At 39.9% G+C, this 13,355-nt stretch overlaps 1 protein-coding gene across 5 annotated transcripts in view; it reads left to right on the forward strand.

Moving 5' to 3' along the window:
• The window catches only part of LOC105926289 (G protein-activated inward rectifier potassium channel 3), a 20,345-nt gene extending 9,629 nt beyond the window's left edge, over nucleotides 1-10,716 (forward strand). For all 5 annotated transcript variants that reach the window (XM_036132208.1, XM_036132203.1, XM_036132199.1 and 2 more), the window contains one exon: nucleotides 10,209-10,716. In XM_036132208.1, the coding sequence (XP_035988101.1) occupies nucleotides 10,209-10,570 (362 nt within the window). In that variant the 3' untranslated portion in view covers nucleotides 10,571-10,716. The remainder of the gene's footprint in view (nucleotides 1-10,208) is intronic.
• The last annotated feature ends 2,639 nt before the right edge of the window (nucleotides 10,717-13,355 follow it).

Genomic DNA, 13,355 nt, shown 5'->3' on the forward strand with positions numbered 1-13,355 from the left:
TAGAGGAAATTAGGAGCAACTGAGACCAATGAGGGCAGAGAGCTGAGGGGGAGGAAATGATTAGCAGAAGCAGACAGAGAGGAACATAGGAAGATATCTAACCAACTAAACAAGACAGAATCACCTAAAAAAAAACTATTAAATAACTAAAATACACTAACCGGTCCGTAAAAGTGAGAACTAATATATAAAGGAAACATTAAATGAAAAAAATAACTAAAAAAAGCATGATCCAGGAAACACAAGAAAATCTCTGTCTGACCGCATCGGTGGACCAGCTGACCAACCGCCTGTCTCTATGCAGACTCATTGCTGTTCTAGATTACAGCAATGATCTAGGACAGCAAGATCATTGCTGCAAACTTCAGGGGTTTTATAGACGGATCCACTGAGGCGCAGTCATTTGTGTACCAAGAGATGAGGAGTGGGGAGAGAACACACCCTGGGGAGCTGTGGCGTCTCTGCATTTAGGGCCAGCCCCCCCCCCATCAGATGTCGCTGTGGAGCTGTATGTTCGCAATAATCAACAGGATTTGATCGTTCGTTATAGAGTGATATTGTAAGAAAGACATATTCCCTCACCAATAAAATTCTGTTGCAAACATTTGTGTTTACATATTTAAGTCTGCCAGAAAACTGACAAGCTCAGTAGACTAAATCCCTTTGAGGCGCCTTGGTATTAGGGACGGCCCACCAACGTTTGTTTAAATAACGAACATCTGAAATCGCAGTGCGCATGCCCAACATGCTATGAGCAGACAGCCGTGGGGCATGAATCCCGTGGCACGAAGGTCGGATCGTCCAATCAAAATACTGGAAATGCCCACTATCTGCCTGATAGTATTGGACCGTCTAGGCAAGGCAAATTTATTTGCATAGCACATTTCAGTACAGGGACAATGCAAAGTTCTTTATGCAAATTGATTAAGCATTGGAAAATAAAACAGAATAAAAGCAAGTTAAAAAAAAAAACAGTTGGAACAAAATGTAGGAAGATTTAAACAAAATAAAGCATAGGAAAATGGAAACTAAAAGCAAATATTATTCTAGTGTTGGTTGCCCTTGATAGCTCATTGAGGGATTGATGTAAATCTTTTGTTCAATAAATGAACAATATCAGTGAGTCTTTATTTTAAATTTTGTGTATAAAAATTAAATTGCATTTAGCTTATATAAAACTGATTTTCTAGTGTGTTGGTCTATGCTAGTTTAATTTATCATTAATCAAAGTCAGGTCGTATGCATCACAAAAAAATGTGTTTCTACTAATTGGTGTTGGATTTTTGTGCCCCACGTAACTTATCATGCCAGAGATGCCACTGGTGGGGAGGCAACAGTTCTGATGGTTCTTGTGTAGGAGAAGATACTCCCCAGTCTCACCTGCTGCTGCTGTCGGTCAGTAGGGAAACTATGATCCACTGACAAATGGAGGACAGCATTGTGAGTTGGGTGAGCTTCTGGGGAAGGATGACTGGGTTGATGGTTTTGAAGGCTCAGCTGAAGTCCACAAACAGGATTCTGGTTTACATTCTTGGGTGGTCAAGGTGGTGCAGGATGAAGTGTAGTCCCACGTTGACAGCATCTTCTGTTTTGGTGGTCCATCCTCAAATTGATACCCTATTGTTTGGTATTTTTCTACTATATACGTTTTCATACACAATTTTTGAGTTTTTAAAATAGATTTCTTTGTCCTCCTCTTCCTGTAATTCCTCCTCCTCCTCATTTCCTTCTTCATTTTAGGTTTATTCTTCTTCATAATCTTATTACCGTCAATAATATTATTGTATAATTTTTTTCCCACTTTCCTGAGTCAAAAAGAACACAAAACCTGGGAACAGATGTTTTCGCATTCGAGCAAGTTCACTCTATACATTTATATTATGTATAGTAAGCATCAATGACTATTAGAAAGTCTGGTTGCAATTGGTACGGTATTATATTTATCCAACATTATTACTGAAATTGTGTCATACAAGTAGATTTTGGAGGTTGTATTTTTTTTATTTGAAATCATTCAGGAAATACCTAAATTATATATTTTTTTGGTAGCATGTTTTCTTCAAATAATCTGGAATTTAAAATAATAGTAAGTATCCCAATTATCCCAAAAAACATACATGTCCCGTTCAGATTCTCTCTTGTTTGGCTTGCAGCCCTATGGTGGTCAGGCCCTGATGGTGGTCCAAAGGGGCTGCTCCAGGTGTGGCTGTGGCTCAGTGGGGATTGCTTGTCTTGAGTCTGCTGGTTTTGCACCTTAGTCAGTGATGATGGTGGGAGAACTACAGGAAACATTTTTCTCCACTTTGGCGTAAACTTGCACATAAAAGCTGAGACACAAACTGCTTATAACTATTAAAGCAAGCACAATCCCACTGTTTCTTGCATACACAAGAAGTACAGAACAGCTGAAGGTGGGAACACACTACAACACACTTACACTATTCTCCTTAATTGTGGGTTTGTAAAAACAAACAAAAAGTGTATGAACCATATGTAATGCTTATAACGTTCCATGTGTGCTTTTACTTTAAAGTCTTGATACCGAAGTGAAGACAGGAAATGCTATGTGGTACAGAGGTGACGAAACGAAAGACCTAAGATGGTGTAGGTGGTCGTGAATTTGTCCAGTTTAACATTTATTAGACCTATGTTGTTCACAGTCAATCACAACACCAGCATAGGACTCAGCACCTCTTTGATAGCATACATTTTTTCCTCCACTGTATGGCCAACTCTATAACAATGGTCACACATGTGACGTCAGTACGGCATTATTTGTCACTTTCTGTGATGCGGCAGAACTTTAAAAGTTCCTCTTGTCATGGACACACGCAGGCTCAAAAGCTGAGTTTATAGAAATCTCCACCTTGGCCGGAGTTTTCAGAATCGTTTATTTTCAGAGATGAAAAATTTAGTTTACCCGTGGATGAAAGAAAGAAAAATAAATGTGTTTGTTTTCCCAGATATCTGGCTACTAGTGGACAAGGCCCTAAATTAATCTTAACAGGATTTTATTTGATAGACGAACACAAAAAAAGGTGTGAAATCCATCTGTCATAGGTGTCCTTCAAGAATTGCCCTGTATTTAATTCAATACATCTTTACATCAAGTGACCAGCTACCTTGTCAATGCTGAGGAAAAACATTAAGAAAAGCAATAGTAAAGTAGATATCAAACCCAGTGGTGCCAGTAATAGCTTTTCAGCCGGGCCTAATAAAAATGGGTTGGCCAAACAAAGTCATGAGTGGATGAATCGAAAGCGACTTGTATTTTTTTATGCGTGATCAACAAACATGCTTGCATACTTTTTGGACCTAGTCTGCATTGTAGTTGGAACTAGGGCAGGGCAACATGGCTTAAATATAAAATTGCCATTATTTATTTATTTATTTATTTAATTTCTTTCCAAATCTGATTAGTTGATTTTCTACCCTTTGTTTCATAAAAACAAATTACTGAAATAATTTAAAAAACCTACTTTAATGTCAATAATCTCATCTGATAGTTGACCTGAATTCAAAGTACAACTTATTACAAGCTTTAAAACATGCATATAAAACAAGATGGTAGGCCCCGCCATAGTAAATAATAAACAATATGACACAAAATGTTTGCCGCTAGTTGTATTACACATCTAAGAACATGCTTAATTTCACTTGTGTAACTTCACACCAACTTAAAAAATAAGCAAAGTAATAGTTTAAAGTGTCTTAGGGTAAAAGGGTTTCCTCTTTGGAGTATTTTGACAATATATTTTCATAAACATAATAAGAGGCTAAGCATTTTACTAAGGGTGCTATGAAGGATCATTTGTTCTTAGATTTCTCAACACACACAGCACACAGAGCTATTGCAGCCCTACTACTACCCCCCCCCCCCTCCACACACACACACCTGGCGCCGCCAGTGCAAAAGCAACAACGGCATCAGATATGATCCCATGTTAAATCTATCCTTATTCAAAATAATTTAATCTTAACAGCAGCGTTAAAGTCTGTTAATCAAAAATAAATTGAAAAACAATTACTGCTGTGGAATTTATTAACTTTGATCCATTTTTATACATTTGTATGAAGGTTGTTTCATATAACATGTTTTTATATGCTTTTAGATGCTTTCATATGCTGATATATGCTTCATAAATAGAATGGGAGTAGATTAGGGTAAAATGTGCTGTCCGTGCAAGGTACCGGAGGAGAGTCCCAAGGCCAGGTCAGCAATTAGCAGAGGAAATGTTTTCAAGGCCACCACCAGCGAACTAAGAAATAAGAACAACAACTCCATTTATGGTATACCAGATGTTAGGGAGTAGAACAGAACTGTATGCGTTATTTTGTTCATGTGACTCTTTTGAAGTTAATAAAACAAGCTGGATTGGCAGGGAGAGTCAGAGTCAGAGTCGCGGCCTGCAGATGCGGCGGGCGCATCCCTTTGCGAAGGTGAAACTGAATTCTGCGTCCATGGCTGAGTTTTTGATTTAAGTCCTGCACACGAATTAACGAACCCGGGGAAGCAATTACTTAATGAATGGAAAACGTTAATCTTTTTTCTTTTTTTTTTTTTTATCAAACACAAAGTTGTAGCTAATGATTAAAAAATGGGGAAAATGTGATTTGCCAGCAGAAGTTCTATAAAAAGCGATACAACGTTTTCTTTTTGTATTTCTGACTTTAATGAGAAAATATTACAGTTGACTATAAAGGCACAATGTGAATAATCAGATTCACATCCAGGCAAGGACATTTGGATGCGATTATGAAGTAATTCAGTAACTCTGAATTAAATCAAGGCTTTAATTGTACACAGTGTGTCATGAACATGCTGCCTTGCTGTCCTTACTTTCCCTAACCTCTTCCTCCTTGTGCACAGTTGTCAAAGCTGCCTGATGACTTTCTCCTTATTTTCCAGTTACACAGAAGTTCTGCTGGACCTTTTCCCATAGTAGGATGCTCAATACTTTGATATATAGTCAAACATTTTCTAAGTTCTTGCTTTTAGTCTAGTCATTCTGTATGAGCAATCCTGATTCTTTTCCTCAGTGATGTATCCTAACAATCAATTCAATTAATTTTTATTTATATTGCGCCAAATCATGATACATGTCATCTCAAGGCACTTTCCAAAGTCAAATTCAATCAGGTTATACAGATTGGATCAGATTACACAGATTGGTCAAAAGGTTTCCTATCTAAGGAAACCCAGTAGATTGCATTGAGTCTTGACAAGGAGCATTCACTCCTCCTGAAAGAGCGTAAAGCCACAGGGAGAGTCGTCTGCATTGTCCATGGCTTTGCAGCAATCCCTCATACTGAGCAAGCATGAAGCGACAGTGGAGAGGAAAACTCCCCCTTTAATGGGAAGGAAAAACCTCCAGCAGAACCAGGCTCAGTGTGAACGGTCATCTGTGCCTCGACCGACTGGGGGTTAGAAAAGACAGAACAAAGACACAAAAAGAGGGACAATCCCTTTTTCTCTTTGCTTGCTTACATTTTGGTGTTGTTTTCACATGTTGGATTCCATTTGTTCCCCAATAATCACTGAACAAATAAATGATCCAGTAAGGTTGTGTTTCTCAGTGGGTCAGGTGGATCTGGGCTGGCTAAAATGTGACATCGATGGCAGGCATTACAATATTTTTCGGGTACTTTATCCATACCAGGCCACCACACCTTTGTTCTGAAATGTTTTGTCTCAACTATTCCTAAATGTTTTTCATGCAGTAGTGCTTGAGCCTTTGCTCTTAGTTTCCCTGGTGGAACTATGCGATTTCCACACAAAACTATGCATGATATTACACTTTTCATTTCTAATAGGAGCATCCAGCCTACATTTCTCAAAATGTCAACTTTTAATTGTTTTGTGCACTTCCGTTTAAAACTTCCTCTAGCACTCTATTAGTAGGTGCTTTGGGGGTCACTTTCATTGCTACAAACGTCACATTCATCTCAAGAACTCCTAGTTGTGTAACAGAGAAAAAACGTCAACTTGCTTTTCAACTGCAGTCAAGCCCTTGCTGGCAAATATGCAAAAATAGCAGAAATGTTTGCTATGGCAGGGCCGTCTAAAGCTTCTGTTACTAATGATGGGTAGGTCTCTCAGTAGCGCTTAAAGTGAACAGCAACATGTAGCAGAACCTGCGATAAGCTGCTTTCAGAACACAAGGCTACGTAATGAGCAGGTCAAAGCAGCCCAACGCTTTAGTAAATCTGATAAAAATATACAACATCATACAGTAATGTTGGCTAACGTTCTATAGCCAAGTTAGTTTGGACGGTAAATGCAGATGTATTTAGCTAACATCCTTAAGAGTCTCTATATCTATGGTCCCTACCACCAGCTGCTATTTCCAAGATGTTATGTACACTGACTAAATGAGAAAATAAACCTAGGCTGATACTTTTATGTCTTCCATTCTGTTCCATATAATGTTGAATGAGAACACTTTTTTAAAATGGCCATTCACCAACATAATGGAAATACTCTTACTAATACTACTATTATTATCATTACTACACTAAGTCAGCAGGCAGGTCCTGTTTGTCACAGGAGGAGTTCTTTATGGCATAACTTTAATTGCATCTCTTTTCCTTTAATTCAGTTTTCATTCAGGATTTCTAACCATCCTGTTGGTTGCATACCCTATAGGATGAATGCTGCCTTTATGTTCATTTCTGATATGGAGTGGTGGAGTATACAGTTTTGTAGTTTTAATAAAGGACACATTTTGGAAGTATTTCATGTGTCAACTCTCACAGTCTTTCACTAACTCATTACATGGCTTAAGGTATGCAGTACTAAAATGTTGAACAGTTGGTAAACACATTCAACAGACCAATAAGGTGTGCATTATCGAATGTCAGGCATGTAACTGGATCAAACATCCTGCCATATACTTGTAACCTGGCCATTCAGATTGATAAAGTGTAGCACTCGCCATTCTGCACATTATCAATCTGGGACTGCCTTCATGGAATCCGTTTGGGCAAAGGAGGGACGTTCAGCAGAACTCTCTAAGCTGATTGTGGAAAGTGACACCTAGGGCCCGCCTACCAAAGGTTGGTTTTAGCCAATCACGGTATCAAATTAAACCGTAAGCAGCAGACATCATGAGAAACCACAAAAATCTAAGCTAGTCACTGCATTTCTTACTGTTTCAAAGATGAAATCGTGGATTCTAACAAAACGGATGTGATAGCAGCCGCTACGGATACATGATCCTGCGCTGCCATGTTTATGCTGGTTTGGCTTTGGGCTCAACAACTCCTGCTTTCATGGCGCTGGTATGTCCGGCTTTAAACTACAATACTGCTACGTGATTGGCAGGATGGATTCTCACGTGTTTGTGAACGCACAAAAACCTTGAGATTTCATCTTGCAGGCATGGTCAATATACATAAGGATGTAATCTTTCGCATGCCCACACCAGTGCTAAAGCTTCCTTTTCTGTTTGAAAACATCTGCTCTTACAATCTGTCAGACAACGACTTACATAGCACACAGGTTTTTTTTCTGTTTTTCTACTAGCACCCACAGGGTATGCATCTGCTATTACTTTAGTTCGGGGGGGGGGGGGGGGGTGACGCTTCCTTTGCCGCTTTTCCTTTGCAGTTTCCAGCTCCACATGAGATTACTCGTCCCGCCCCAGCTTTTCTCTACTCCTGTTGGTTTTCCACAGACCCAGCACTGTAACAACTAATACTGGTGAACCTGATATTCAGTCGGACACAGAGTTGTGTTTCTTTTAAAAGGTATATTGTGAGGGATGATTATTGGTGGGTGAGGCAGAACCAGACTTGGCAGATGGTGTAGGCAAGCAGGGATGAGCAGGAGACCAGAGGTTGCAGGTAATGACAGACCAAAACAGGCAATGTGAAACGAGGAACCACTAAAACGGGCAGAGCAAGCAGCTGGAGTTAACGGGAAACAGGCAGATCTAGAGCATGCACCCCCGCGACGAGGGCCCCGGCCCACTCCCGGCGGCCTCTTCGCGGGGCCTGGCCCCCCGGGGGGCGGCCGGGGCCCTCGTCGCGGGGGCGGGGCGCCCCTGGGGCCTCTGGCCCTCAGGGCCCATGGCCGGGACCACTTCAGCGGGGCTAGCTGCCGGCGGAGCCCACGGGCTCGTCTCCACGGCTCTTGAGGGCGTCGGCATTGCGGTGGCTGGGGGATTTCCTCGGGGTCGTCTCTGCTCCCTCCTTGGGGGGGGGGGGGGGTTGCAGATATCCTGTGTCGGCCCCTCGTGGGCGACCTGCTTTAGGGACCCCTTTGGGAATCCGGGGTTACGGGTCCCCTGAAGCCTGCCTCTGTGCTCGGGGAAGGTGGGTCTTTGGTTCTCCACAATCACTATCAAGCTATTTCTGGATAATCTTCACCTAAACTAGTGCACTTTCACATCTCCCACAGGTGCTGGGTCCCAGGTATAAAGTGTTCACTTATATACAGTAATCTTATAATTTATTTATTTATTTATTTATGTTTTTTCACTTTCTTTTTTCAAATATCACATTACACATGTCAGCTTACATAATAATATATATGATTTAGCAATGGCATCAAGGTGTTATTCGAGTGTATCTGTTGCTTTATGTCTGTTGGTTGTGCTGTTCTTTTTGTGTCTCTTTCCAGGTGATGGAGCAGACAAAGAAGGTTTTATCATTCTCTCCCTTTTATCTCCTCTTTCTTTCACCTCTACTCTTTTTTTTCTTTTCTTTCACTTTTTGTTCTTCCTTTACTCTCCCATTGTCATGTCCATATAATTTGAAATTCTCCTTGCAGGAATCATAATAAAGCTATTTACAAGCATAAATCAAGTGGAGCACTATGGCGAAAGCTGTTTGCTCCACTTGTAAAAGCAAAATCTGTCGAGCTCTATCTGGCATTGAGATATCAATTCCTATTGCCATATTGCTAGACAGGACACTGGGGAGAAAAAAAAAAAAAAAAAAAAAGATCTAGAGCATGCAGACACAGGCGACTTTTAACAGAAGAGTCCAACTGGCTGAGCATGCAGGATCCGGTAGGGCCAGGGCACGTCACACTAGACGAGGCGGCAAGAGAAGAGACGTTCTGGCAGGGATGAGATGGCTGAAGCATGTATAAGTAGACAAGTGCACAGGTGAGCCGAGTTAACTAATTAGTGGCAGAAGGTGGAGCTGATCTAGAGTACAGTAGGGTGGTGGCTGGACAGAGACTGAGCTGCTTGGATGATGGCTGGTGGCTGAGAGAAGACAGGTTGATAGGAAAAGTCCAAAACAAAGCAGACAAAAACCTAAATCATGACAAGTATAGCCAGAAGGCGGTGGCCCTACCTCCAGTCGTCAGTGTTGTCAAGAATATATATGTTTTTGGCGTCTGGCATTTTCTTTTTCTTTTTTGCCGTACGTACACTTTTAGTGCAGATTCTACACAAAGGTTTAAAAATGAGACCTCTCAACAATATAAATGTCACATTCACCATTCGTTTCAGCTTTACAATCCACTGCAGTATCCATCCAAACTCTGGATATCAGATTGAACCAACTGCAACTAAAATGTAATTTGAATAGCTTGATTATTTTTGCCTCTTGTGATATGATCAATCACATTTTATTTTTCAGTGCGCTTTTAAAATGCTTTGGAAGTTGTCATATCCTGCAGTGGGAAACCATACGCCATCACCCATCAGCATTATAATCGTCTTGTGAATTACCTAATCTCAGAAACACATCTTTACATTGTGCCTTTTCTAAGTTATTGAGATACACCTGTATATGTATACATTTTGTGTATTGACTGAATGTAAATTCCAGATGGTGCAAATATAATTTCAATGTCAAAATATTAAACATAAAGCCAAATATCCCCCATGAACTGGTCACATTCATATTGCTATCAATCCTAAATCTGCAAACAAATTTCTGTGATGTCTTTCCAGTGTTAGGAAAATTGTTGAGTAGCATCCTCAAGCTTTCGGATCTGGTAGAAGCAATAATATATGTCCTCCTTAGCTCCCAGTTTTCAGCTTTTAGCAAATGCACTGTACATAAGTATACAATGAATAAAATGTTAGAGCTTCATGCCAATGGGATGGAACATCATATTATTTACAACTTCAATCCTTTGCTTTTTTTCCTGTGTAGAAATGTGAACATATAGCGCCATCCTGTGGCACACAATGTTAATTACAACGCTTTCTCCTCATCTTCCATTTATATTTTCTTTTTCTTAACAGGAATGATGTGCCAAGCCAAAACATCTTACATTGAAACAGAGATTGAGTGGGGTGCTCGCTTTGAACCGTGCATGACGCTAGAAAAAGGCTCATTTCGAGTGGATCTGCGCCGGTTCCACACCACCTACAAGGTACCGCTGCCTAACTGTAGCGCCAGCCAAGCACACCAACTGATGGTGCTGGCAGGGTGCAAAGCCCAAAGCCACCAGGCCTGCAAAGACTGGGAAGCTTGGGCAGAGGGAACGGCTGTGGAAGATAAAGACAAGTCTCCATCTCACATTCGGTTTACTATCGGCGACATTCAGGAGGAAAGAATGTCCGAAGGTAATGAAAGTGAAGCAAGTGCAGAGCAAATGTTATGAAAAAGTCTTATGCAGTACGTTTAGCATTTTCCCCCTTTAATATATTTATAGTTTAACTTATTAACTAATAGAAACTGTGGTTAGGCCTGTTTTCATTGACATGTAACTAAAGCAAAAGCGTAAATAAAATGTTATATGAACAAATGGACTGTGGTTTAATCCCCTTTTTTTTGTCTTTTTATAAGCTCACAGCTACATTTACCCATTCACACAATCTCAGATACAAAAGTTAAGTTAATACAAGGGCAGACATTCTATTGCATTTTGGTGGGTCAATAAGCCAAACAATTTCCCAATAACATTTTTGTGGGTGTTTGGGATGCGGTTGGTTAATTTAAAAAAACCACCTGCCACAAAGATAGTTTATTTCCCGCGGCTGTCATTCTGAAGGGCACTTAACAGTCAGAGGGCCAGTATCTTTACCACAGATATTTATACTTATTCAACCTTCTCTTTCTCTTTTGTAAATACACTACTATTAGCACTAAGCATTTTGATTCATCTTGTTACTGAAAAGTGCTTTATAAATAAACTTGTCTTGCCTTGCGTATATGTAAATGCATATTTTCAAAAAAAAACTGCAGAAACATTTTGATTTCTCACCAATTTTTTTTCTAAATACATTTATACCTAAAATGTCTCCATTGACAGCAAAGGGAAACCAAAGTCAAATTCCTTTTTTCTTTGCACAAAGTTGGTGAACCAAATGTATTCTGTTAATTTTATTACATCAACACTTGTTGCGTGTGAACTGTATGATTCAGAAATAAATGAAGAAAAAAGCCTAAAAGCCTGGTAAAACCTTTGAAAACATGCAAGTACAGTAGTAAATGTTTTTCAAATGCATCTTGAATAATTCTTTTTGCATTTACTTTCTGCTTTAGGATTCTATTATATTTGCAGCGAAAAGCTTTATGACTACACTTTATTATTCGGTCACTGATGCCAATTTCTATCTGGATTGTGGTGGTTGAGACTGTGTGGGTGTGGTTTGGGTGTGCTCCCTCTCTCGGATAGGTGTGGCTTGGGGAGGAGCTGGCTGCACACACCTGAGTCTGATCTTCATCTGGAGCAGTATTTAAAGCCTGGCCTCCTGAGTGCTCACTGCCAGATGGTCACCGCTTAGTTGGTAGATCGGCTAGCATCCTTCTCTAGTGAAAGCAATCTTATCTGCCTTTAGGGATTTTCTACAGCGACCTAACCTGTGCTCTGTCTCCCTAAGATCCAGCTCCACACCTCCCACATCTCCAGCTGCTACTCCTGTGAGCTTGCCTTCCTCCTCAACCTGCCCCTGCTTCCGGAGACGCCACCTCTCCCTGTTCCCCTAAGAACCTAATAAACTGTCATTTGCTCCTTTCCCCACGTCTGGTTTTCTGCATTTTGGGCCCAGCACCTTAAACACAACAAGGATGATTTTAAAGAATCACTTTTCAGGATAGACATTTTAAATAGTTATTTTTTAAAAATGTGCTCACCAACTTTTGAAGCGTAATTTTTGACTACAGTGTTGTCAGTACTTGGCCCCATGGTGCTAAGCCAGCTAGTTTTCCTTTAAAAAAAGGAAACAAAAAAATACTTTTTGTATACAAAAACATCGTGAGTTTTAGATTTTGCCAAAAATGCAAATAAAAGGTGAGGGGGGGATAGACAAAAGGCTTGTTTTACTTTAGTAAGATAAGATAAGATAGTCTTTATTGATCTCACAATGGAGAAATTCACTCGTAGTGAATCTGATTTTTTGTGTGTCTTGATGCAGCCCACCATGTAGAAACCTGACTTAAGAGTAGACAAGCATTTCAGCTGAACACTTTAGCCTTATTTCACTCTAAATGATTGTATCTGTTTTCCTTAATTTTATGCTGTGATGTTAAGCGTTAATTCCCAAAAGCAATTATGTAAATATGGAAATCTAATTTTGTCCCACGATTACAGAATATTGCTGTAATCGGGGTTTTGGGCCCCAACATGACATGAAAACGAACACGCAAACATTCACACAGGTTGGTACCTCTGATCATGTTAGGACTTTTGTTTCACTTCCAAACATTTCAATAACTCGGTGTCAGCCTAACTCTAACACTTAACCAATATGTGTACATTTAGGACCCTAACCTTGACCGAAACCTTTACATATTTCTAACCATAAATGGAGATAGTCTCTTGGGTGACATTTGTCAGCCTTGCCTTTGTTTTCTTACACCAAACTGTTTTGGTGTTTAGACTGAATCAGAGGGATATCATCGTTACACTACACCAATCCTGTCTTCACAAATCGAGGTCCACTACATTAGAATTGGGCTTCGGTGCCTATAAACCATTCCTCAGACGGTGAGTGATGATGCTAGAAAAGATCCTAGATAGGCAACATAAACAAGTACACACACACAGCCACACAAATACTCTCATTCACAGCTCACCCTAGTTTCTATTATTTCTGAGAAGGTTAACACTAAAACAGACAGGTAAGGAAGTTAAATATGTTAACTTCTAAGCAGTAACGTTGCCACAACAAACAACCTTATTGATAGTTTTTACTGTTCTGAAGGAGGTCGTCACTATTTAAAGTATATTAGTCCAAGTGGGTCAACCCCAATGCATATATGTTACTTTTTTAAATAAGATTTGTGCCTTTTTTCGTTTAATGTAAGGCCGTGATTCCATGTTTTTGCCGTCAGACATGATACTGTATATCTGATTATATAAATGTTCCAGTCCTTTAGATTTTTGCATGCGCACTCTTCTCTGGATGTACATATATAAAATGCAAGAATTCCAGATATTACTC

This window comes from Fundulus heteroclitus, chromosome 3 (genome assembly GCF_011125445.2).
Source record: "Fundulus heteroclitus isolate FHET01 chromosome 3, MU-UCD_Fhet_4.1, whole genome shotgun sequence".
NCBI lineage: Eukaryota > Metazoa > Chordata > Actinopteri > Cyprinodontiformes > Fundulidae > Fundulus > Fundulus heteroclitus.